The sequence below is a fragment of the Ambystoma mexicanum genome, chromosome 2q (genome assembly GCF_040938575.1).
Source record: "Ambystoma mexicanum isolate Mex_15411 chromosome 2q, UKY_AmexF1_1, whole genome shotgun sequence".
Lineage (NCBI taxonomy): Eukaryota > Metazoa > Chordata > Amphibia > Caudata > Ambystomatidae > Ambystoma > Ambystoma mexicanum.
In genome coordinates this window covers 1,383,880,787-1,383,908,176 of record NC_090924.1, presented here as the reverse complement: position 1 = coordinate 1,383,908,176, position 27,390 = coordinate 1,383,880,787, and the positions used below count along the sequence as shown (strand labels likewise).

The 27,390-nt window shown below is 42.9% G+C and overlaps 1 protein-coding gene across 3 annotated transcripts in view; it reads right to left on the bottom strand.

Moving 5' to 3' along the window:
* ZNF385D (zinc finger protein 385D) overlaps positions 1-27,390 on the bottom strand; it is a 694,135-nt gene that overhangs the window by 453,672 nt on the left and 213,073 nt on the right. For all 3 annotated transcript variants that reach the window (XM_069648866.1, XM_069648865.1, XM_069648868.1), the window contains one exon: positions 494-553. In XM_069648866.1, the coding sequence (XP_069504967.1) occupies positions 494-553 (60 nt within the window). The remainder of the gene's footprint in view (positions 1-493; positions 554-27,390) is intronic.

Genomic DNA, 27,390 nt, shown 5'->3' with positions numbered 1-27,390 from the left:
TCACTCCGTACCACCAGGGTCGTAATGAGGCCCATTGTGTCAATGTCTACAGACTAACACAAGGGTTTGCTGCCTTGTTAGTCTGAGCACATTTTGAGTACTTGCCTTTAGTGCATTGTGTATCAAGGCTGGCCGATACTGAACCCACACAAAAAAAAAATAAATAAACGAAACATCACAAACCGCCTCAGAGAATGCAAATAAAAAATGGATACCTTGTTTAGCGTTGTCTAGAGAACTAAAATGGATATCGACATTTGCTGAATGTTAAATAAATGCACCTGTGCTAACAATTGAACGTGACAACTTTGAAAAGATATGTGTTTGTTTGTATTTTATTTTAATCTAATAATTAAATTTCCCTTTCTTGTGTCCTTATAACCCATGGCATTTAGAGAAAATAACAACTACCCTTTTTTACACGTTCTGGCTGTACCTAAAAATTAAATAAAACCTTCCAGTTGTGTCATTGTAATGAAGCGCGTACACATACCTGTCTCATGTTTTCAATGGGTTTCATATGCCTTAAACATGAAATTAAGTCAGCTCCGTTCTGTAAAAGAAACATAGAGAAGAGAGATTGAAACGTAGCTTAGTATTGTGTTCTGAGACACACATTTTAACCAGGTCAGAAATACATGTTCTCTGTAGTTACTGAAAGGGTGAACGCATTAGATTGATAATGCTAAGGCAACGTTAAACAAAATCAAGACCAGCTTGTAGCCATCTATCTTAAATCATGAGGATGGCCAAGATTCAGGAAATGGGGGGTGCTTTTGATGTGACTGGCACTGACAATGTGCCCAGAGGGCAGAGCCCGCAATAGTGAAGACACCCTAGAAGTTGAGTAGAGCAACATAACGTGAACAATCCCTTTGGTTTTAGTTTAGGCTATTAGGTGGCACAGCCGCCTATAAGCCAAAACCATTGCATTAGAGTGCAGGCATATGAGGAGGGACACAAAGCTTCTAATTGTTGTTTGGTTATATGCCTGCCCATTGACTGCCCATAGCCATGCTAATGCCTATGGCCATTCCCGCCCAGTTCCTGCCCTTCCCCAGTCCAAAACACTTCCTCAGGGGAACTCTTTCAACTCGCTTTATCCAAGCCTTACTTGTTTTCAAACTGCCTACAAGTGTTTTTCAAAGCATTCTTCTGAGAGTTAATGACTTAATTAGAGCATTAAACAGTAGGGTGACCAGACGTCCTGGTTTTGCCAAGACTGTCCCGATTATTGATGCTCTGTCCTCCTTTCTTAAGATTATTTGTCCATTGGAAACTGAAATGGTCCCCGTTGTTGGTAGTCGGTCTTCATAGCTGACAGGTATGAATGAACAATCTGACACAGAAGAAATGCTGCATTTTACAACTTAAGATGGTGTTAGTTTGTAATAAATGAATTATAATATGTGTTAATTTGAACAGCAACACTTAAAGCCCTTTCTCCTCCAACCGCTACTGAAGTGTATTGCCTTGACAGCCACTAGTTAGTCGTATCTTTATGTTAGTTGCCCTGTCCAGGTTTTTTACTTTTTTTTAAATCTTGTCTCCCTATTAAACAGCTACTGATGTAATACAAATGTCTCTGCCAAGTCTGCCTTTAGCCACTCGATTTATAAGCACTATGCAAGCCCTTCACTGATGTCCTGTTAAAAACAAGCATTGGCAAAGTCAACACTGTTGGCTTCTGTTTGAGTATTAGGCCTTTGCCAGGCACATCTATTAGATTCCCAGGTACTCACACCATTTTGCACCTGCTACCATCAATGCCAAGTCAATAACAGTGCGGCAGTGCCTGGCAAGCAGCTTTCCCATGCCTACACAAAAGCCCAAACCTTTGGCGTTGCCAACGCTTGTGTCTTGGTTGTTCTGGGCTCTTGCATTATGTCCCACACTGTTCCCCTCTCCCGCCCATTCCACTTGTCAGAAATGAATTCGACATGGCTGTGATGAGATGCTTCGCTCGCCTCCCTGCTTCCACTTGTGCCAGCAGAGAGGGACTGCGTCTTCCAGAGGGTATGTTACCAATCAAGAATAGAAAATAAACTATGAATAAATGCATATAAGGGCAAAAGACACACTTTGGAGTGGCACGTACCCTTGAGGACACTTAACCTGAGCAAATGTTTTAAAAATAACATGTGGCCAGCCTTTTATACTGGCATATGTCTTTTGAACGCCCTTACCCATAGTTCCTGAGTCTTGGGTGATTATGGCCACCTCCTTGAATCCTGGGTGATATCTAAGGTGGTGATTAAGGGACTACCCCATCTAGTATAATGCTCACTATTTGGGTTCTTTGACTCTAAAATCTGCTTTGGCAGTGGTCACTGCTGGGGAGCTGGATGGTCAAAGGATGGCTGCAGAGACTGGGGGTCTACACTACAGAGAGAGGGATTACAAATACAGTTTTCAAAACAAGCATCTGACAAGACACTTTGGAAAACAATGACTACTATGTTAACATTATTACACTACATAATGCATACACATGCAAACAAGTTTAATCTTCTTTAAGAATGGGCAGAGGGGTTACCCCCACCTTTTCAGGGGATGAATCTGAGCAAGGTGGGAGTGGGAATGTTAAATAACAGGTCTAGGTTTCATCCTGTTGGCTTGTTGGTTGTGTTCCCTGAACCTTCTATTTCTACAGGCATTTTCCCCAAATCCTCCTTGTTTATAGTCACATTGACTATTGCAATAGTAAGATCTCTGCTGGTCTGGTGTCAATGATTGGGGGATCGCTGCCTCCTGGGGCAAAAGGTGAATGTGGCGCTAGTGCAGCTGAGGTAAGTAGTGGCACATTTCAGGAAGGGGTAAATCATAGTTACAGTGAACACCCTCCTTCATTCTGCAGTGTTACGGCCCATAGCCTAAAGCGGGTAATATGGAGGTGTAACAACATCCTCAGCTGTAGCTTGACGTGATTGCATTCTACTACACACTTCGCCATGAAGAGCCATTGACATACTCATTACAAGATAGACACAAGAAATAAACTATGAGGGTATGGGGGGTGCCGGTGGTTTTCCCCTTTTAATACTTGGTCTATGTCAGATCCAGAAATCTCCCCCAAATTTCCTCATACAGACCACCCTCCTTCTGCCTTCTGCCTGCACAGGATGACTCGCTCAAACACTGCATCCTCCGCAGGTCCTCAACCCATGCCGCCAAGGCTGGAAAGGTTTTTACCCTCAATACAATCTGTTTTGCAGAGCGAGAGGCCCTAAAGAACCAGCACTTGTGTGAGTCAAGTCAAGTCCTCCAAGAGCTCCTCTTCCCCCAGGGTAATGGTCACAAAAAGCTCTCAGGACCTTGTTCATTGTCTGCGTGACTTCACACCAGAACACACACACTCTACAGCATTCCCGCATCATGTGCTCGAATGAGTCTGACCGATGACCACATCCCCAACAAGTGTCAGCGTCAATCAAACCTCTCAGGCTCAACCTGGTTGGCGTCCATTAAACATTGTTTAGGATCGCTACTTGCCGCACTCTCTTACTGAGAACCAATGAGGTCAGGAATGCATGTCTGCATAAGGTTCTCCCACCTGCCCTCCAACATGTCTGCGCCAATTGCATCTGACCATGTCCTGAGCAACTGTTCACTTGACGTCTTCCTGCTCATCATAAGCTTGTACACGTTTAAAGAAAAATGGCCTTTTCCATTTAAGTTTAATATCTGTTCCTTGAGAGCGTCTTGTTCGTGCACTGCAACATTTCCTATAGTCGCCCGCAGTTTCCTGTATCCTCCAGAGGTGCAGTCGTGAAGGCTCACCTTCCTCAAAAGTCTGCCAAAGGGGATCCAATCATTATTCTAGAATAGGTCTCCAAACCATTGCGTACCATTCAGAAACCAGAGCGGCCAGAAAATGGTCTTCCTCTCGACCCGCGCCTTCTTATTCAGCCAAATCAAATGTCTAGGGAACAATGCTGGCTGCCCTGCAATCCTTGCCTCGAGCGCATGACATTTCATTAATGCCTTGGGGTCACAAGCACACTTCAGTCATCCATCGATCCTCATTCGTTCGTTTGTTTATTCATTAATTCATTAATTTATTCATTCCTCCAAGGGTTTCTGGAGGCATTCAAAGTGAAGTTAAAAGTTAATTGAAACCAGTCTTCATGTAAGGTTATGTATTTTATGTCATGCAAACAAATGGCATGCCCTTTCCTTAAAGCTCATACAAGAAATCATACACGTTCCTTTTATAAACACCACCAGCAGGCCCCTAAATGTAGATGGCCACACTAATAGGACTTCCGATATGTGCACATGTCTGAATTGTGGTGGCAAAAAGATGCATGTAGTTAATAAAACAAAACTGAATGACAGAACATGAATACAGGCTCTGCATGGCAGTGCAAGCATCTCCTCATATCCAAATGAAAACAAACAATGCATTTAGGGCAGCACAGCTGCGACCCCACCAAATGGCAAACCCACCAAAATGGGGGTATCTGTTATCGGGATCCCATCTCTAAGAGAGTTACAGACATCCTAGTACAAATAACCAGAACCAAGGATTCATGAATAACCATCATGTTTCCTAATTGGATAAATTACTTGGACAAAAAGAGGGGGTTGGAGTCACCAACATCAGTAAAATGTCTCTTACATTGAAATTCCAGGCCAGGCCAAATGTACACTGAAAACTCTACTTGCTCGATATACAAACGATGACAACCTATCCTCGGTTTTCACATGTATTGAGAGTCTAAGGCCTAAGGCAGGGATGCACCATACTTTGAGCAACCACTCACACTTGTACAACACCTGTTGGAGGCTGCAATTTCTGGGCAGGCAACACAAAGTTTTGTTCGTTTTCATTTTTTTTATTTTATTACTGTAATTAATGGTTAATGAATAAATACAGAATATAACATTCAGCAGTTAACAAAAATAGTAAGGTTTTCCAATCAAATAATCCAGGATAAATATGTAAATCAAAAGAATGGATCCTAGGGTCAGCCAGGTACTGGGGACGTGGGGTGTGAGAAACCTGAGGGCATCCTCACTTCCTTCTCGGCAACATCCTCTGCTCAGGTGGCCAGGGAAAGGTCATCACTTTTGGATCCCAACCCTGGGGTGGATATGCGAGGTAGGATCACATGGGTGGAGGAGATTTGGGGAATGGAAGGAGGGTGTTCTTAGGGGAAACACACTATTCCCTATTCCCTTTTCATGATAAAACTTCAGTCCCAGAAGCTTATATAGGATACTGTTGACCAACTCCCATTGCCTTCCTTTCAGAATGACCCTTGGAACCACCCTTGAGACCACCCTTATTAGAAAAGGTCTAGAAAGAGAGCACCTCAAATGACCTCTCTCTATATGGACTAGGTAAACACACCTCAAACCCCTTATTTTGATTCCAAGACACCTCAAACCTATGCCAAACCAGGAAGTAACTAGGAATAATACCCCCTGGCATTCAGTCATTTTCCCTCCCTTACACACCCACTGTCCCACATACACGTACCTTTACAACTGGGATGAGGAAGAGGAAACTTGGAGTAATGCCCACTTCTAGTCAGTGTCACCCCTATGGCACTGAGACGAGGAAGACGTCTATGGAAGGTCAGGCATGTCCCATTAATTACTATAATTGTGGTCAGGCAAAGGACTTGCACCTGGAACCAATTTAAAGGCCACAGGTGCATAGAATGGTAGACCGAGAGAGTAGAAAGAGCAACCTGCCTGGTGAGAAGGTGGCAGCTGCTAGGCTAGGAGCAGGCTGGAGCAGGGCCAGCAGAGAGGATACTGTGCCAGGGGGTGAGAGAGGCACTGTGATCCGAGCGGGCTGTTAGAGGTACAGTGCCCCAGCAATTGGTTCTATGTCATTTTCTCGATTTTTGTAGTTCGCCTAACAAAAAGACCAATTTTTTTCTATTGATTTTAGGCGACCCAGAAAAACAAAAAAGGACATTTCTTCCCCCAAAACTCCCCTCCCTTAGAGCCCGCCATCTCATTCCCTCCAAGACTCCCCCACACCATTAAAGACTCAAAACACACACAACACACACACAAATACACACAGACACATGTACATACCCGTTCTCCCTCGTGGCCACTTCTGGGTCCTGGCATGCCTGTCAACCCCTGCGCGCACTTATGGGCATTGCAGGGGATGACAGTTTGATTTAGAAAAGCCCTCTGTGCGGTCACAGAGCAGTCTTTCTAAATTGGTCTTTTTTCCTTTCAGAAAAAAGACAAAGATCTTTTGACCTAGTACCTAGCAGAGCCGCGTGTTCCCAGCTGGAGCTGGGGAACACGGAAGATTCCCAACCACTGCAGGCCACTGCAGCAAGTTTTCCCAGTAGCGAGCGCTGCTCGCTGGAGCTCCAGTGGCTTACCCAGGAAGAAAGTGGATATCAGAGAAGACTGCAGAGACACCCAGAGGATCAGACGAGTACCAGTGAATGTGAGAGAGGGAACACTCGTACCGGGGTGTTTGAGGGACAGGAATTTGACATTTGCAAGTAGCGATTCTGCTAAAACCCCTAAGACTGGGGTTTGGAACCAGAAGGGAAGAATATTGAATACAGAGCAAACTGCAAAGTACTTTTTGAAATGCCAAAAGATTTATTGAATATCGAACAAACTGCAAAGTACCTTTTTAAATGTACCAAGATTTATTGAATACTGAATTGAAGGAAAAGCTAAGGAAATCAGGTGAAAATACTGCAGAGTGAAAAGTTAATGATGTACAGTTGTGAACACAGTGAAAATCCTTTATATATTGTTCTTTCAGGGCTATCCCTGCACTTACCTTTTCCATCCTGCGTCGGGCATTTTGAATCAGCGTGTTTTCTACATGCTGCCCGCCCGCCTGATCTACATTTCAGTACTGTTCTAGTTCATTGTGCTTTATGTTTAGATTAGAGGTGTGACTGTTCTGGGCACCACTTGCCGTTTAGTGCTGGTTTGTGCCTGGTGCGTGTCGCGTCTTCCCTCCTGACTTCCCGGGACGTTTCACATGTCACCCATACTGTAAGTACTCTTGTTGGATTCACATCTTTTGGCCATTTGCCCTCGATGTATCAAACAGAGTTCATCCTGAGCATTCAAAGGAACAGGAAAGCCAGATTAGCGGCTCAACCTCACGATGATCTGCAGCTGGTCCAACACCCCAAACCTATTGGGATTACGCCCTGTCTCAGCAAGCCCATTACCTCCCGGCTGCCTTACACTAACCTCAGAATTAAACTATAATGCCATCACCTCTGATACATTTAATTTCTGTGTTAATGATCAGATTCCCCCAGTGCTCAACTCTACTGGCCCATTACACACTCAGAGCTCCAAGCTGCCAGAAATGCGTACTATTAATAACACCATCACGGATAAATGTTTTCACAGCCCAACCGCCCCAGCTCTTGTTACCACAACTGTCATTGTTGATTCCTTTCTTCACGCTACCCTTCTTAACACTCGCTCCCTCCGACTACAGAGAGTAGAGATTGTAGATCTTCTAGTGAGTTGAAGTCCTGATCTCCTTGCAATTACAGAATCGTGGCTTAATGAAGTCACCCCCTCTGAAGCATTACTTGCTGTTCCGAATGATTACCTTCTCCGTGCGGATTGTAACATCTGCCGGGGGATGGGGTTATTTAAAAGAAACTCACTTCAGTATTATTTGAATCCTCATGAATCTCCATCTGGTTGTGCATCCCTGATGGTGAAATTGAAAATCTGAGAGAATACCACTATTTCCAATATTATTATCTATAGACCCCTAGGATCCTCCCCTCCTTTGAGGAACGGTTGCTAAATCTTTTAAATAACATCACTAAGACCCACTCTCCCGTCCAGGTGATGGGTGATTTTTATTACTGGTTTGACGTGCCTCTTGACGCTGTTTCAGTTCTCTATTATGTTATTTGAACACCGTAGGTTTCTCCCAAAGGGTGTCAGGCACCACACATATTGCAGGGCATACCCTTGAATGGCTCCTTGTACAACATCTCACGTTAGCTAACATGGTCATTTCTCTTTGTATATGGTCTGATCATCATTTATTATCATTCCATATTAACCTGCTAGATTAGATACTAACCCAAGATCAGTTATTTGTACTCGAAACTGGAAGTGTATAACCCCCACTAAATTCTCCCCCATACTTCATGATAAGCTTGGTTCCTTAGAGGACATTGGAAGGCAGATGAGCTAGCTCTTCACATCATTAATACACTCAAGGGTACCATTAATCACCTAGCTACCCTAAATAATCAGTCTCTAAAGAGTTAACCCATTAATAAGGGCTGGTTTGATGACTCTATCAGCCATCTTAGACTTAGGAAACAGGCTGCCGAACGCTGTTGGTGTAAGAAACCCTCACCCACTATCATGGCTATTCACAAATCTCTGGTCAAACAATTCAAAGAAGCTATTCTTTTTGCCAAATCCTCATTGTACAACTCTAGGATTACACATGCTGAATCAAGCTCCAAAGAACTGTTCGCTATCCTGAATTAATTTAAAGGCAAGCTGTGTTCTATGAATGGTCCAGTAAAAGATAAAGATTGGTATCAAACTAACCATAATGCTTTTATTAATAAGGTCACCATATTTCTATCCAGTCCACCAGGGACACATGTAAAAGCAGAAGAAATGTCAATCCCACCAGTGTTGAACATACCTTCCCTAAAGCTACTGTTACCCCTTTGATTTTTGCCCCATGTCCCAAAAACCACAATTTCACAAATCATCACCAGCATGAAGCCCGCCTCATGCCAGGGGGCTGCCTGCCACTCTAGTCTCTTTATCAGCTGCATTTATTTGCTCTGTGCATGGGTTACCTAATTCGTCAATCTCTCATTTGCCAGGTGGTCCATCCCACTATTCCTCAAAGAGGCCTCGAGGGATTAACCCTCTTTTAAAAAAGGACAACCTTGACCCTTTCTCTGTGGTCAACTATCGTCCAATAACAAATGTCCCTTTCCATCTTAAGATCCTTGATAAGGTGGCGTATATACAATTTCATAATTTTATTGAACAAAATGACATTCTTACTGTCGATCAGTCAGGCTTCAGATTTGGGCATGACAGTGAGATTGCCATCCTGGACCAGCAAAGGTGATGCTTCTGGATCTGTCCTCTGCGTTCGATCTCATGGATCATGCCATAATGGAGTACAGACTCCATACTGCTGTAGGTTGTTCCCCCCTGGCACCTCACTGGATTTCCTCCTTTCTCAGCCCACGGAATGCCAGAGTGACCATTGGGGAGGCCTCTTCCAGGATACTCCGACTACTTGTGGTGTCCCGCAGGGATCTGTCTTTCCCCCTCCAGGTTTAATATTTACATCATCCCTTTTTAAAACTCTTAGACGACCTGGATGTCCAGTTTACCAACTATGCTGATGATACCCAGGTCGTCATGAAACTCACAGGGTCCTATACTCAGGATCTGGCTAACCTAAATTCCATCTTCCATCTTCTCTGCCATCCATGCCTGGATGGCTACTAACTCCTTGGCGTTAAACACCAAGAAGACTGAACTCCTGATTGTGGCCTACAGTCTTAAACTTGAAATCTCACCACAGGAATATAAGAGCGTTTCCATCTCTGGCACCATCCTTTCAGGAAAACAAGGTAAAGACCCTCAGCATTACCCCGGCTTCAGAGTTAACTATGACTCAGCATGTTACTCAGATTTGTTCATAATGCGGCTTGGTCAATAAATCACTTTGCAACATTTGATCATTTGTGACACATGAAAATGCAGCCATCCTTGCCACTGCTCTTGGTGATTCCCGCCTGGATAACTGCAATAGTCCTTTGCGTGGCAGTTCTCAGCTCAATTGTCATCCGTCCAGATTTCTCAGAAGGGAGAACTTCATGCCATATTGCGCATTTCTAAACAGCCTCGAGTCCGTATCTTCACTGGCTGCCAGTGAAGAACAAAGTCACCCACAAGATTCTTACGCTGACTCACAAACGTATATTCAATCTGGCTTCGAATTATCTTGTGAAACGCCTTTTGAATGATGTCCTCTTATGCACTCTCAGGTCCAAGAACCAACTTAAAATTGTGCAGCCAAGGCTCAAACTGGCCAAAGCTGGCGGTCGTAGTTTTGATGTCCAGAGCCCTATTGCCAGGAATACACTTCTGTACAGCCTCAGAGCTACTCCCACAACCACAGAGTTTTTAAAAAGGCTGAAGACGTAGCTTTTCAACCTACCTATTGATTAACTAAATTCTGCCGTCACTGCTCTTTAATGCTTCCCGGACACCCGGATCCTCCGTTCTTATTCTCATAATTTGCAAGTCTTGGATGCTTTATGTGTGCACTCTGAGGCCTCTGAGCATACAGCGTGTAATAAATAAATAAATACATGAACAAAGTGAAAATTCATGGTAATCACTATTGAATTAAGTAGAAAGTCAAGTGTGAAAGGCAAGTTGATAATGTTAAACGAAGATTGGGAACACAAAGTGCAAAAAGAATTTTCACCACATAGTGAATGAGTGACTTAAATACAAGTTTCAGCAAAGCCAAAAGACTGCCATTGTGAAAGCGACAATGAATGTGAATTACTGACAAAGGTTCAGAGAGGAAGCCTGTATTGGCAAGAGGCGGATAAAATGTATGAAATGTGAATGGTGGTAAGGCAAGTCTAAACCGAAAAGCAAACACAGAGATCAGAGGAACTGAAACATGTGGCATTATACCAAGGAGGCTGGTAATGAAATATGGCATTGAGTATTGACATTTGATACAAGTTGCCAGATACACAAGGTGATAATCAATATATTTTTTTGTAAAATGTTATCTCAGAATAAGCAAGATTTTAAAATGTATAGAATAATGAAGTGTAATGATTATAAGTTATGTGAATTGTTTTAAGGATTGTATATTTGTCGTATTGCATGTGCTTTTAACTGTTGTATATACAAAGCTTGACAGCTGTAAGTATATTAAATAAACTTCAAACTTGATAATCAACTATCATGAGTCATGGTTGCATGGCCTGTAGTGGGTGAACTGTCTGGTTCAGCAACTGCACCTACACCGAGTGAGCCCCCCTGATTCCTTCGGAAAGAACCAAGGAAAACCAAGAGCATCACAAAGGGCCAAGGGATATCGGTTACATTACCTGTAATGGGCCGCCCATGTGGTACGACAACGGCTCCTAGACGGAATAGCCCTACTGGAGAAAGAACCAAAGAAAGCCACAATACAAAGGCTATGCTGCAGGGCAATTGCTGTAGTGAAAGAAAGCATTATTTTGACCCATTAAAGAGCCTAGAGGATTATAAAGTGAAACTGACAGCATTCTTACAAGGCAAGAGGCTCATAGCAGTTATGTGGGAGGAGCTGCCTGCTTGGCGAAGTAAACCCAGAGACTTTGTCAACTGTTTTACACTAGGGAAGGGAACCTCAAGGTTTCTGAGAACTGTGTTGAACTTTGGGTAAGTGATCCACAAGACTTTGTGTACTGTGTTACACTTGGGAAAGGGAACCCCGAGGTTTCTGTGAACTATGTTGAACTTGGGGAAGGGAACCCTGAGACATGTTGGTATTGTGTTGTACTTGGGGAAGAGAACCCCGAGACCTTTTCAGACTATTTTTGAACTTGGGAAAGGTGATGTTGAAAATGTTGAAGAAGCTCAGAACTTTACTTTGAACACTGTTTCTTTTAGTGCTGACATCCCTACACATTGTGCAGCTTTAGTATTGAGAGTCCTGACATGCCGATGGCTGTCCAGAACTTTAAAAAGAGGTTTTCTATGTAAGTAGAACTAAGCCCTGGGAAAACAAAATGTGGAGGGGGTCTACTTCCCTTAACTCATTCCCTTTATAGGAGGTGGGGGGTAAAACTGTGTAGATCCTTGGCCTATTTAACTAAAAAGACTCTCAAGGATGGCCTCCCGCTCACCACCATAGGACCCAGTCAGCATTTATGCCTTCCTAGCAATAGACTACTCCACTGAGAAGCTCTCTCAGCAATCTCCTCTTGTTTCTTCTTGCAGCTGTCGGATGTAAGTTGCAGCAGCACTCTTTTGATGGCATCTTCCTCCTAGTGCAGTCTCCCTTATATAGCAGAGATGACACCATCAATTTTACAATCTTGGGGAAGTACCCTGCAAGAGTTACCCTTCTCTCTCCTCCCAAATCCAGCCAATCGCAATGGATTGGTTAAAGAGTCTGGAGCAGTCATATGGCAGCCCCATTTGCAATCTCCATTTCTTCTCTTGTCAAATGTTTTGGGAAAAAACTAGTTATGTAGCAAAACTTCATAATTTTACTAGCAACTGCTTTAACAAATATATTTACCTTTTCAGTTAATCATGGGGAATTAAATAAGATGACAACTGGGACCACATCATTTTGCATGGCCGTGTGGCAATTTTCCATTGTTTTCACAGAAAGCATAACAGTTATGAATATGTACCGGTTCCATGTGTTAATATCCCCGCAAAAATATTGCCATACAAAAATATTGCCATATTTGTGCGGCGATATTAAGGCATGGAACCTGCGGGTGACACCTGCACAACCCCCACATTATTTTTAAAGGAGCGGAGGACACCCCAGCATCCCCTGCTCCCAAAGAAAAACAAATTTACACCCCCCCAAAAATATCATCTATGGCCGTTCCAAACAACCATATATACAGCAATATCTTTGGTGGGGTAATATTACCTGATACCCATGTACCCATGTTCCTGATTTTGCCCTTCAACAGTTCACCAACTCTTACATTCGGGACAGTTTCAGATCAGCCAGGAACCTAGTTTAACTGGCCATTACAGTTCCCTAACTCCTAGGTACAGGAATTGTATATCCCCAAAATCGTCTGGAAATTATCTAAAGAAAATTGTACATAAATGTAGACAATCTGCCTTATTGTTACTGGGGAAAAAGGCCTAAGTTATTATAGTCATTTTAAATTAATTGTAAATCTGTATGTTCAGCAAATAGGAGCTCTGCTTCATCCAGCCATCTGTCTCCCTGGGCCCGCATGTGACCAGAGTTTTTATGAGTATCTTTGAAGTTGGTTATTTGCTCTTTGAAGTTGTAGCCCCAAATTTAACACATTTTGGTCATGCTCCAGCCATTGGGAACTGTCCTGCTATCAGAGCCTTCAGAGCAAGCAAGTCTGATTAACACTGGATTCTCCACACCTTTCGCAGGACACACTTTATTGCAGTTGTAATTAGAAGGGGATGCAATGTCCAGACTTGAAGTGGGGGATTTCTTTGTGAAGTTTGCCCACCCACAAGCCAAAGGTGTGTGCCTTTGTATGACAGGAACTTTTTCACAGAAACAAAGTGGGCTTTTCTTTTCAAATGTTAGCAGGGGCTCATTTTCCACATTTAATCTGCAAACACACATGCAAATCCGTTTTTGTGTCAGTGTTACTTCTTCTTTTGTGGATTAAAATTCTGCTTTTCCTTTGGTAGTTACAGGCAGGCCTTTTGCACATGGCTCTTCAATTGTACTTGAAAAACACACATGCAAAGCCGTTTTATGGTCAGTGCTTAAAATCTTAATTTTCATGCAAAATGGGCCTTCAGTTTTCATTTGCAGCCACGCATGCCGAGCTGTTTTTTGTGTCAGTGTTGAAAGATCCTGCTTTTCAGGTGAAAGGGACCTTAAGTTTGGGTCCACAATATGCACTCATCATGAAGAAACACGGACACTAGGTCAAAACTTGCATTTAGACATGAAGAATGTTACCTGCACCAATAGACACTAGAAACATATCAGAATCAATGCAAATGTTGAAACGCAAGGCAAACGAGATGCATGCAAAGCTTGATTAATGTAGAAATGCAATGGTAACGAGTGGCCATTTTGTATTAAATGGACGGCGCAGCCACGTAAGAGTGAATGGGAAGCACTGTAGAAAGATCAAAGTGCAGGGGGATTTAGACTTGCTGAATTAGCTGAAAATACAGATCTGTGCAGACCTCACTGTAACTTCACACCTCCTGCCAAGGTTATTGTGGAAAAGGAAGGTTTGGATATCACCAAACGGAACAGAAAATAATAATTCCCAAAGCTTAATGTCTATTTCTCTAAGATTAGGTATCAAACAGCCCTTGAAAGCCATGTGCCAATCAATTAAGGCTTAACATTGGAAGAAAGTTAGATCAAACAAGTCTCCAGTGGCTAAAATCCTAATAAAAGCCAGGAAGAATAACTAAAAACATAGTCTCCTCACACATGACCTATGGTTGGAGGACAGTGCCTATTCATTACATTCCAAACACAGATAGGGCCATTCCTTCACTCCCCTTAAGTTCTCAGAATAAGGATACCAGACAAAGCCAAGTTCAAAGTTAAAAGTCCTGGCTTGTGGCCTAGAAAATCAGAGATGGTGGCTTATTTAATTGGAAGAAGCAGCTCCTTGATGCAGCTCCCCTACCACTATTGTTGTTCAGGTGCTGATGACCTAGCAAATACTCAAGGTTGGTAAAGCCAATACCAACCAATCAACACTCTCAAATGAGGCTGTCTTGTAACTGTTCCAGTAGCCAATAATGTATTGTTATGATAATGTCTTTCAAACCTGTATCAATTATGGGGGGTCCGAGGTGGGCCCATCAGATATGTTGTAACCAATGAAGAGATTAACACCTACACATACCATATGTAGGCAATGCCCCTAACCAAACCAAGATCCCTGCAGGTTTTCGTAACCAAGATCGTGATGTGACATCAAGTGTGATGTATTTTTTGCTTTTAAACTGTTGTCATGCATCAGAAGGACAAGAGCGTGACGACCTTGGTGTTTATTGAATTATTAATAAAAACAGGCCTTTGCCATTTTCATCGACTATTTCCATTATTGGGCACAGGACTTCCCAACCTGTCTGTTCCGCTAGCACTGGGGTTTTCCATCTATTCTGGCACAATTCTTGCTGGCCAATTGTTTTGTGGGAAATATTTTCAGCAAACCAGACTCTTCACCAGATTTTCCGCTTTCTTGAATGGTATTTTTTTTACAGGATTTGTTTTTCAACAATGTTGCCTCATGCGTAATTGATAAATACATTTGCAATTTTATGCCATAAGAATTGTGTAATCAAAGACTAACACAGCAGCAGAATTGAAATGTTGCACTCCCATAATGTCCAACCTGTGCAATGATGCTTCTGCTTTCTCTCTCCCTCTCCCCTGCTGAACAGCTAATAGTCCTCACTGACGACCTTGGTGTTTATTGGATTATTAATAAAAACAGGCCTTTGCCATTTTCATCGACTATTTCCATTATTGGGCACAGGACTTCCCAACCTGTCTGTTCCGCTAGCACTGGGGTTTTCCATCTATTCTGGCACAATTCTTGCTGGCCAATTGTTTTGTGGGAAATATTTTCAGCAAACCAGACTCTTCACCAGATTTTCCGCTTTCTTGAATGGTATTTTTTTCACAGGATTTGTTTTTCAACAATGTTGCCTCATGCGTAATTGATAAATACATTTGCAATTTTATGCCATAAGAATTGTGTAATCAAAGACTAACACAGCAGCAGAATTGAAATGTTGCACTCCCATAATGTCCAACCTGTGCAATGATGCTTCTGCTTTCTCTCTCCCTCTCCCCTGCTGAACAGCTAATAGTCCTCACTGAAACTGCACTGATTCTGCAACTGGACCACTCTTAACGGCCTCGGTCCTGGGCCCAGCCACTCTCCACTTGCACTGATGCCTTGGAACCCCTCTGCACTGCGGGACTGTCTCTGTATCCCTACAGCCCCCCCCCCTTTCCCAGCACTTGTTCTGCACCTACCTTGCACTTGCCACCAGCTGGCCCTATTTATTTATTACTTTACGTCACTTACCTTGTACTGCACTTCCCCCCCTCTCCTTCCCCTTGCACTTTTCCCCCTCCCCCACCCCTGCACTTGCGCGATCTGAATGACACCTGGCCTAGTAGGATTGTTGTCTGTCTCCCCTTGTTCCTCCCCTCCCTGCCTCGTCGCGCCTTGAAACACCTGTGTATAGGCGCGTTACAAATGCCTTATCATATCATATCATATCATACAAAATGAGGAAAAGAAGCAGCAAGAGTAACAACAGGTACAAATATAGACATATTTCTTATTGAGCAACCACAGTTTAAGACCCATGAGAAAACGAAACACCGAGGTAGCCGCCGTCATTGAAAACATATTCTTAGATCAATATTTGATTGCATTTTTTTGTTTAATGTCTAGGTAAAGCCAAAGCACCTGGGTGCTAGATAATATAGAATTTAATTTTGAATTATAAAAACATACAGGTAAAGGGCCGGATCCAGATAGCGTTTTCGTATGGGATTGCGCTATTATAAAACGCTTTTGAGAATCAGGACCATAATATTTGTAGAAACGATTTGACTCCCTGGAAAGGGTTTTTCCAGTTGGCTGGATCATCTTTAATTTCTAAGCAGTGTATAGCATAGGTCAGTACATCACCTATCATAGTGTGTCTTTTTCTTTGTGAATCTTTAGTGTTTCCCAGTAGAATTGTTTGTTGCTACTGGGTGACTAGGAATCTCTATCTATATAGCTTGGTCTATGTTAGGATTCCTATAGGTCTCCAATGTATTATTCTTACCACGTTTGTGTGACAAGAGAAACAGGAAGGCATCACAGTAATAATTGGAAATCTCCAGGTGGCCTGTAATTTCCAATATTGACTGATAGGAAATTGGCATTGAAATATCCTACAGGTGTCTGTCTATATGATATGATGGGTTATTTATAACGCTCTTAATACCCAGAGGTTTCTAAGCACGGACCCGGGGATCGAACCCTTGGAGCTCTGTGTCGTCTTGCTTCCAAGGTGAGCACGTTGCCCCTGAGCGACCCTCCCAAATGATATTTGCTTTCCTGTAGGTTGCCCATAGGATGACTGTAATACTTGGAACAAGTCTAAGAATGTGTGACCAGGTGGGTCAAATTCATTCTGCGTGGCTTCAGTGAAAAAGTTAAGATCAGTTCTGCCTCCTCCACCCAAGGGGAGGCAACTGGAAACCCAAGGGCCCCCTCTATTAAAACTATACTTTCAATATCTGGCACAAACTACTTAGACAAATAAACGTTCATTCCATCTGAGGATACCCTGATCGATCGCCATCGGGGTGCAAACCTGCAAACGAGACTGCAATCTTAAATGCATTGGCCACAAACGTTGCTGCATGAATTGCTCCTAAAACAGGCACTTCCATTGGGTAACATACGCAAACATATCCCAATAGTAGAATCCTGGGGCTAAAGCTTTGCATGATAGGTGAAGGTAAAATCTAGGTCTGGGCGCTTGAATATCAATACCCTGTGGAATATTGTTATGCAATGTTGGAGGTAGCAAGATCTTACAATCTGGTTGTTGGAGGTAGCAAGATCTTACAATCTGGTGCAACCGGTCGATTTCAACTTTCTCTACTCAAACATTCAGAAATAAACAGCTAACCAAGAAAAACAAGCCAAACCCATCCCACCAGGAGGGGCTTTGACACAAATGATCAGTGACAACTCAACCATGCCTTGACAACTTCCGGTGCAGCAAAGATTGAGGCACAAGCCTTTCTGAGGCAGGAGCATAGCCTATTTGTGACCCTTGACACAACACACCACCCCCTGACGCTGGAGAGTGGGTCAGCCCCACACAACCAAATACAGGCACATGGTGGTAGATGAGGGGGGTGGGCAGGGCTCCGACTCTGGGGCATCCTTAAAGCCAATCAAATGCATTAAACTGGCTACAGATAATTGTGCATATACAATAAGTCACCGCTCTTCACAAGCGAGTCCAACACATATTCACGTGTCAGCCAAACTGCTCTTGTCCCGGTCCCCCTCGCCATTCTGCAAGCCTGCCCTGACCACCGCTGTGTTTCTCTGAACCATTGTCAGGCGTTTTAGCTAGATCAGCACTCCATAAGTGCCATGCATATATGAAAACATATGAAACAACCTTAAAAAGCTACTCTCAAATATCTACGTAGTTGCCTCGTCCCCCTGATAGTGGGTAACCCCTGTTGACCGCTGTACCGAATGATTGTTGTGATTCACTGTTGCTCATAGCAACAGGCCATGTAGGGTTTGCCTCATCGTTTTCTAGAGGGGCTGAATGTTGGACTTTGGACTACAGATAAAAACACAAATAAAAAATCAAAAAATCATGATCCCGAAGCAGCCAGACCCGAAAGAGACAAGGGGGTGGGGATGTCTCAGACATATCTTGCCAAAGTAAATACGCGGGTTATGTAAATGTGTCAATCCCTGGCGCAGTGGCCACGTGGGTTCTCTGCTTTCTCTAAAAGGCCATGGTGCTGTGTGCACTGTGTGTCTTTACTGGCCTGAACAGGCACAGCGCTGATAACTCTGCGGGTTGTTAGGGGATGGCGCACGGCTGCTCTCGTCCTCCTTTACTTGCTAGGAATTCCTTATTCTTACAGAATGTGGGGAGATACGTCTCCGGACATTGTGGGGGATACCGAGGAGGGGCTACGCGGCCTCCTCCAGACAGAACGTGCCTTGCTCCATAGCGGAGCCATCCTTCTGGAGTGCAGGACGCGGGCCAAGGCAAACAGCGGCGGCGGCGAGGCCTATACATCTCGCAACTCGTTGCCTAACATGCAAACTACGCGGAATGCGTCTCCTTATCGCAGAAGGAGGAATAATTGGGGAGTAAATCATAGCCGGTGTGTGCAGCCAGCCAAGGAACGCTCCTTGTAAGGTCAGTGAACAATTATTGCTTGCAATGAGCCATTACCCGGACTCGCGCACCCGCAGATGTAGACACAGCGCTCAAAGGGCTCAGTGCACCCTCTTACAAGAACCGGGCTTGCATGAACACATACATGTACAGCAGAGTGCATGGCAGCACACACGGATGACTTACTGTATTGAAACCCATGCATAGCAGAAGGCATGACAATCTACATGACAACACCTACTCCCGTGGGACTGGCTGAGTACAAACAAGACTCTTAACTGCCGGCTCTGTGGGATTTTAACCAAGATTTTTTATTCGAGGTATTTTTTACTGTTTACCGAAAAAAATACCGATTTTTTTGGGTCGGGGCTCACCCCACAAAGCTCTCCCATTTACCCATGTTTTAACCCGCCCCATCCCCTCGCCACCTTTTTTAACCCCTTAACCCCCATATATATATATAGTGCAAATTCCCTTTGAACGGGGTAAATATTCCATGAATCGGGCTCTATATCCTCTCCATGGACAGTTTCATTCTTTATTCACGTTTAAACATCCTACCTGTATGTGAGCACAGGGGAACATGGTTGAATATACCATTAGAGGAAAGGGCGTGCCACCTAGGTAATGCATGTATTGAGTATGACAGACATATATTAACACATTGTCCCTACCTTATAAAACAATACACAAGAGGGTATGGCTGCTTCTGCCATACCTTGGAACATGTAAGCACTGATCGATTTTGCGCCAAGTTATACTCCGCTGACTCAATTGTCATCACGTGTGCGGCATATTAAGCATGGAAGGTTGCAATACCTACATTGGTCCATATCTAGATTTGTATGTCAGTTTCATAAGAGATATGAATATATAGCTATCCAGTTGTTATTATGACATTTTACTGTCCTTTTATAATAGCACAAATGGGTTATTCCTTATTTAAATTTGTATTTGTATACCTCTGCAATTAGTTCATATAATTGCTTCTTAAAACAAAAAAATCTTTGTACTGTTTTTTTCTTTGTTTTGTATGTGTAAAGGTTTGAACTATCTACACATATATAAAAACAAGTTTCTTTTAATAAATGAGGTCATTTTAAACGCAATGCAACGGGCTCAATATAGCTATATGCACTTAATAAGTTAAACTAAATCACACTCACCTGGGACTGCAGGGAATGCTACATGTAGGGAGGATTGCATGAAGACATACATGCATGACAGACTGCAAGAAGATTTGCATGTATGATGCAGCACATGCAAATACGTGCTTACGTGTCAGTGCATAACCTATTTGCATTAAAGAGTGCATACAGACATACATGCATGACAGAACACAAGACAAACCACACGGAAGCCATAGTGCATTAAACCTCAAGCGGAGTGCATGAAAATGAACATGCATGGCTGACTGCATGAAATCTGCATGCACGATTTACATGATAAGAGACACTTATGTGCAAGTGCATGGAATCCTAGAGGTACAGAGGACTGCATGAAGAAATGCATGCAGAGCGGACTGAAAAAACACCTACATAAATGTATTAGTGCATAAACACATAAAAGTTCTTGGAAACATCCATGCAGTTTAACGTTTTATTGGGAAGCCACCTTCATCCCTCCCCAGTCAAGGTGTTACGCAACAAATTGTTAAACAGATTCTTTTCTTTAGCCCTACTTCAGATACATATCATGCCCCTTGCACCCCCACTGCCCCAAGCAAACAATGTACCAAGAACCAGGCTGGTGTACAGGAAATACATTTGTATGTATTTAAATTAAAAGTAATAGAAATTTGCACAAAAATGTGAAACACCACTTTATCCATGGCACAACACAATCAATTTCTCTCAGCATACAAAAATCACAAAAGTGAGTTGAAAAGAACACAATCACAATTCCTCACTTACTACAATTTTCACTTCCAGAAATAATTAAACTGATCTAAAACCAAAACAATTATAAATGTAGTGTTGTGCGATTTTGATTTTCCAGTGGGCTTAAAAGGCTAGCTGTAGGATTTCAAGATTGGTACAAATACATGCGGCAATTATGATTTTGCCCACACCTTTGGTTTTGGTTGTGATTTAGCGGTTTGTTTTTCAGACTCCCCCTACTTTGGTCTGTGTTGGTGAAGCCGGACAGGAAAAATTGAATGATTTGGAGAATTGTGGATTTCAGACCCCCTTCCACTGAAAGGCCTGTGTTGGGGAAGCTGGATAAAAAGGTTGGACTGATTATTTAAGAACTAGGACACCCATCTTCCCTAAAGAAGTCGGTGTCAGCAGGTCAAAAATGATTACCAAATTAACTATGTACTGTTCTGGCAAATGGGGAATTAATTAAATTGATATTTTAGTTAAATAGGCTAAGGATCTACACAGTTCTGCCCACCACACACTATAAAGGGAAATGATTTAAGGCAAGCAGAGTCCCCCACCTTTTGGTTTCCCAGGGCTCAGTTCTACTTACATATAAAGCCTCTGTTTAAAGTTCAGGACAGCTAGCTGCATCTCAGCACTCTCTGCAAAGATAGGGCTGGGGTCTGGTCACCCCACTCTCAAAGTAACTTCGCACTCTCTACCATAGGACCCAGACATCTTAGAGGCCTCTCTATAAATAGACAGATCCACCCAGATGCACTCTCATCAATCTCCTCTGGTGTTTCCTTACAACTCTGAGATGGTACGTTTATGTAGCCTTCCTGATTGTAAATTTCACCTTCCTCCTAGTGCAGTCCCCCTTATATAGCAGCAATGACACCACCAATATTACAATCTTGAGGAAAGAACCCTGAAACAGTTCTCACAACTAGGATTGGACAGTTGCTCTTCTTTCTCCTCTCAAACCCAACCTCCCAGTCAGGATTGGTTTAGGGGTCTGGAGCAACATATGGCAATTCCCAATTGTAATCGCCATTTATTCTCCTTTCAAATCTTTGGCAAAAACTAGTTATGTATCAAAACCTTTGTAATTTACTAGTAACTCTCTCTCTCTCTCTCTCTCTCTCTCTCTCTCTCTCTCTCTCTCTCTATCTCTCTCTCTCTATATATATATATATATATATGTATTTTCCTTTTCAGCTAATCGTGGGGAAATTTAATCAAACAACAGCCGGGTCTGCACCATGTTGCACGACTGTCTGACAATTTTCTGCTGCCATTTTCACAAGAAGCAGAACAGTTCAGTTATGAATGTGTAATGTATGACCCATATTCCTAATGTTTCCCTCTACCTGTCCACCAACTCTCATATTTGGAACCTTTTCAGATCAGCCAGAAACCCATCTTAAGTGGCCATTACAGTTCCCGGAGTCGCAGGTGGATGAATTGTTTATCTCTATGATTGCATGGACATTTACATAAACAATAACACAGTAGTGAAAAATGAGCTAGTACCCTCTTTTTTTGTTTTTTGGGGGGCCTGACTCTTGAGTGTTGTGTAAGTTCAAAGAAGGCAAGAAAATGAGACGAGGCTACCCCTCCCTTCAACGCACAGATAGAGCAAAACAACCTAAAGGTGGCTAAAGTGTATTTCCATTAGCCATTCATGATCTAACTAACAAGTTATAATGCTGTTAAACAAAGTTTATTCTGAATCAAGTCTCATGATAAAATTAGAAACAAACATATGACCATCATTGTCATTCACAATACGAGAACATGTAGTTCTGAAAAGATCGAGGTTAGTAACAAAGAAGTGTTTCCATGTACTGCAAATTCACTGTTGACATTAATCCTGTTAGCAGTGGTATATTTTCACAATTAAACTGCAGATACAGATTTCAAGCCGTTTTTACGGTCAGTGTTTAAAAATCCTGCTTGTCAGGTGAAAGTGAGCTTCAGTTTTTACTTGCAACCACAAGCAAAGCGTTTTTTTGTGTCAGTGTTGACAAATCCTGCTTTTCGTGTGAAAGGGACTTCTGTTTGGGGCCTTTGAATGCACCCCACAGTACAAAGGAGTACAAAACACATACATGCATGACAGACTGTATGTTCCTCTTCATGAATGATGGAGTACATGAAAACAGAGGTGATGTGGCAGAGCCTAAAAACATATGTGTACGGAAGAGTGTATGAAAACATACATGCACAGTAGGCTGAGCGAAAACCTCATAGATGGCAGAGTACATGAACATCTATACGGATGTTGTTGTGCATGAAAATGCACATTTAAGCGAGACTGCATAAACACCTTCATGCTCAGACAAATGCATGGCATGCTGCATGAATGGTAAAGCACAGAACATAATCATGGATGCCATAGGGAATGAAAACATGCATTCAGGCAGGACTCAGGAACCATGCTTGCACTGGCATCTGCACAGAAACATTCATGCATCACAAAGTGAGTGAAAACATGCATACATTCTAGAAAGCATGGAAATATGCAAGGATGAATTAATGCATAAAACGTGCAGTCACACAGATGTGCATGAAATCATACCCCCATGCCAGACTGCATGAAAGTATACATGCAAAGTGGAGTTTATACAGGCATCCATATATGTTTCAGAGCGTGAGCATAGCTTGCCTGGTAGAGTGAGTAAGAGCAGAGGATAGCACAGGGGCAATACGCTGGTCTTGGAAGCAAGACCAGGCAGAGCAACAGAGGTTTGAATCCTGGATACATGCTTTGAAACTGAATTCAGGAATGGTATAAAGCGTGTATATAAAAAAAAAACTATTAAATAAATAAATGATGTGTTTGGACTGCACGAAGAGAAACTCACACTGAAAATACCTAAAAACATGCATGCATGTCAAAGTGAAGTGCATGGAAGGTGCATGCAAGACAACATACGATGAATGAGCATGCACAGCGTGGTTCAGGAACATGGACATCGGTCAAGTGCATGAAATTACACATGGATGGTGGTGTGCATAAAATGACATGCTGATCAGAGTGCATGAAAACCTACATGTACGCAAGACTGCATTTACAATTACATGCATGGAAATCTTCATGCGCAACGGTGGAGTTCACAAATGCATACCACACCGCAAAGTTCATGAAACATGCACAGATATGTTGGATTGCATTGGGGTCTGTATAGGAGGTATGACTCTGATAACACATCATGGAAAAGCTTCATAAAGAAGGTTAACACCAGGATACAAGTGCATGCACTTTGCACACACCCACATGTACAGCTTCCACGCAAAGCTCGCTCTCGCTGGTGCATGCTCCCTGCACAACGTGTTCAAAGACCAGGGAGCCAGATATGATGTGTTGGACTGTTTTAGATCCAATCCTTTTGCGAATGCGCCCAAATTATGTTTAGGAATTAAAAGGATCACATTTTAGAACAAACGGTGGCATTGTGGGTGTTTAAAAATATAGTTCAATGTTAATGCATGGGTCTTTTTGTGGTAACTCAGACCTCCCTTGTAGATAGTTCACTTAAATGGCATGTTCTTTTTACTTTAAATGCCTTCTGGGCATAGGCAGCAGCGAGCGAGCTTATTGAGACTGTGGTATCATGCGCCATATGATTTTATATGTGTAACTGAAGTGCTACACTTGAATTGAATGATTAAACTATTTTTTAACAAATATCGTTAAAATAATTTTGGCGTTGAGCATTGGGAGCCTCTTCTTAACACAAGGAGAGCCTGAGACTACTCCGCTCATAGTGCTAATGATCGACAGTGGTGGAAATGTACTTACTTTACTGGGGGATCCCACCAAGCACAAGCACAAGGGTAAAGGGGGGTGAAGTTTCAGTGCAGGGCCTGGGGTGGGGGAGGTTATTTTACTCTTCACCTTAAACATTTGCCTCTCTGCCCCTCAGAGGATGAGGCATGAACACCTGGAAAATAGCCTAATTTCTTATAATGTCAGCAAAGTACAACATGTGCACGCCTTTTAAACCCCCAAACAATACACATCAATGTTTTCTGTACAGTGCAAAATTGACATGAGATGCCTGAGCACTCCTGCTCAGACCCTCAAGTTATCGTGTGGGTAAGTGCCTCGCATCTCAGCCTAACGACCATGGTTCAAGTTCTCTTCAAAGATAAATGTGGAGTGTACATGATTCCCCACGATGGGGAGACGGATTTAGGATCCGTGGAGAAATATTTTGTCGGATCCCAGATCCAGAACTTTCCAGCCCAATGACAGCACTGCTTATCGAGACATATCAACAGATTGTCACGAAATGACTACCGCTCTGCAGGAGTACAGGGATGAGTAGTGACTAAATCTCCAAATCAGGCCCGCACTACCAAATCAGCAGCGACCCTGCTTCATAAAGGTGAAACTGGCCCAGCCGATCATCGCTATACCTCCTTCACCTCTTAGGTTAGCGCAGGTCGGCGGCAGACTATGCTGTGCAGCAGGGAAGAGAACGGCTAAAGAAGCATACCAAACATGAAAAGTGCAGTAGTACCAAAATTATAGAATGTCAAACCAAGTTTATATGAAAATAGGATGCTTTAAATATACAAAGAATACACTAATACGACACATTAATTAAACTTATCAAAACAATGAAAGACCCACTCTTGTAAGCAAAAACACAGAGAATGCAGACTTTGAATAAAGGGGCATTCTGGGATAGCAGAAAAGGGCTCACAGGAAATGATTTCAGCATTCATTTTCAAACCTATTGAACATGTCTTTATAAGGGTTGAAAGTGGGTTTTACAAGTCATTGTGCCCCTTTAAGGTTGCCAGGAGGACAACATTACATAAAATATCTTCATTTGCATGTGTTTGGGTCTTACTGTTGTCAAGCCAGGTATCTGGGTACTTCATATGGCTTTAATCAGTGTCGAGATGTTTTAAGTCTGTGATATACACTGAATCGCAAGCATCAAGTTGGTCAAATCAACTCCTGATAGCCCAACGATGGGGTGCAGTCTTGTAGAGGTCATTAACTCTAACTTAGAGGAAGAAATTAGCCAGCGATGAGTCAAATCAGCATCTGTAATTGTTTGCATCAGCTTGACAGGACTCTACAATTCGATGAGGATCTTCAAAGCTGATTGGCTCAGAAATGCTGGAGATCAGGCAAGTAATCGGTTGAGTCAGTGGCTCGTTGGCTCAAAAGCAGATCGAAAAATCTTTGATTGTGAATGGCAGCTCTGAGTGCTTGCAGCAAATCAAAAAGCAACTCAAAGTGTTTGAGCCTTCTCAAAAATAGTTGGAAAACAGTGTATGGGTTCTTGGCGTATGGGTGCTCAGGGATACTATTCCAGGGTCTCCAGAGACAAAGTAGGTCCTTTTCTTCTGCAATCCCCAGCAAGTAAGGTCTTAGATAGCAGTAGTAGGGTCTGTCCTCTACAGTGAGCAAGTACTCTGTACCAGGTCTTGTCCAGCCAGCAAGTCACCCCAAATATTCTCCTCTTCCTTGGGGATCAAGGTCTTTGCCTCTCTGTAAGAGAACATTGATACAGACTGTACTTCTAAAAGAGTTCCAGGTGACTCTTTCTTCTTCCACAGTCCAAATATGAATCGTCTAAGGAGGGACTACCCTGTTATGTATTCAAAGAGCTACAGTGGATTTGGTCCTTTATTGCCTTCTGTAAGGGGTCCAATCCTGACTGATGTTTCAGATTTGACTTGCCTGGTGATATCATACCCAGAATGCTATGTCATCAGGAAATGGGGAGAGAGACAGGACATTTGGAAGCCCTAGGAAAGTCCACCTACATAAGCACCTGGCGCTCTGTACCTGAAAGTATTTCTGTGCACCCATTGGCGCATTTCTGAGCCTTACCCAGACGGTAATCCCAGTTCCGCAATTACATCTCCAATGTGCCAGGTGCTGTGGTGAGGGAGAAGGGACTACAAATATTCCTTTCTCTCTTTTCCATTCGGTTCAATAGCCACCATGAAAGGGAGAAGAGACTACATTTAGTCCCTTTTCCCCGATCCCGGGCGGGCATTTCTTTCTTTCTCGAGTTGAGAATCAGTTGCAGTGCCATTTCTCAACACAAGAAAAATAACAATTAGTACCCTGGTACAATGTGCCGGGGTACTAATGGCAACATAACTTTCAGAGTGGGGCATTACCGGTCGATCAGTAACGCATTCATTACCCACCCAACCAGTGATGCCCCCCTCCTCAGGTTATATTGCCTAATTAAAATGTCTCCAGTAACCAGCACTATGGTATGCGTTGCCCATTGTACTGACATGGCTGCATTTTAGGCATCCCCAGAAACAGCTCATGTGCCCTGGCAAATGAAACAATACTGTGCAGGTGGATCAAGGAGGTCATGGTTGGATCAAAATAATTGCTTTGGGTGAAATCAGCCAAGACAACTGAATAAACACGAGACCCTGTCATGAACGAGTATCTGCCCACCAAGCTGACAATTAAATTGTATCAACTGCTTGTGGCAGCATAATTGTATGTTTCAGTAGCTAACAGGCCAAAATCAGGTATGGCTTATATTTAGTTATTATTCGTACTGCCACGTGACTCTGGGATTCAATAACTATATAATTCGGAGCAGGATTACTTAAGGTAAAAGCCATCCATTGCCTGTTTAAACTTTGGGTTCCAGAGGCTGTGTTCAGGAATGCACTTGTAACCTCCGGACTTTCCATGTTGCCACTACAAGGCAGCTGCTAGGGGATGTCAGAGCAGAGGTGGATGTGGGCACTACAATTTTTTGGCATAGAGCATTATAAAAAGTGATTTTGATTAGCAGAGCTAATTTTCAGAAGCCGATTTACCTTCATCATGTTATCATGATTTACTAGAAACCAACCA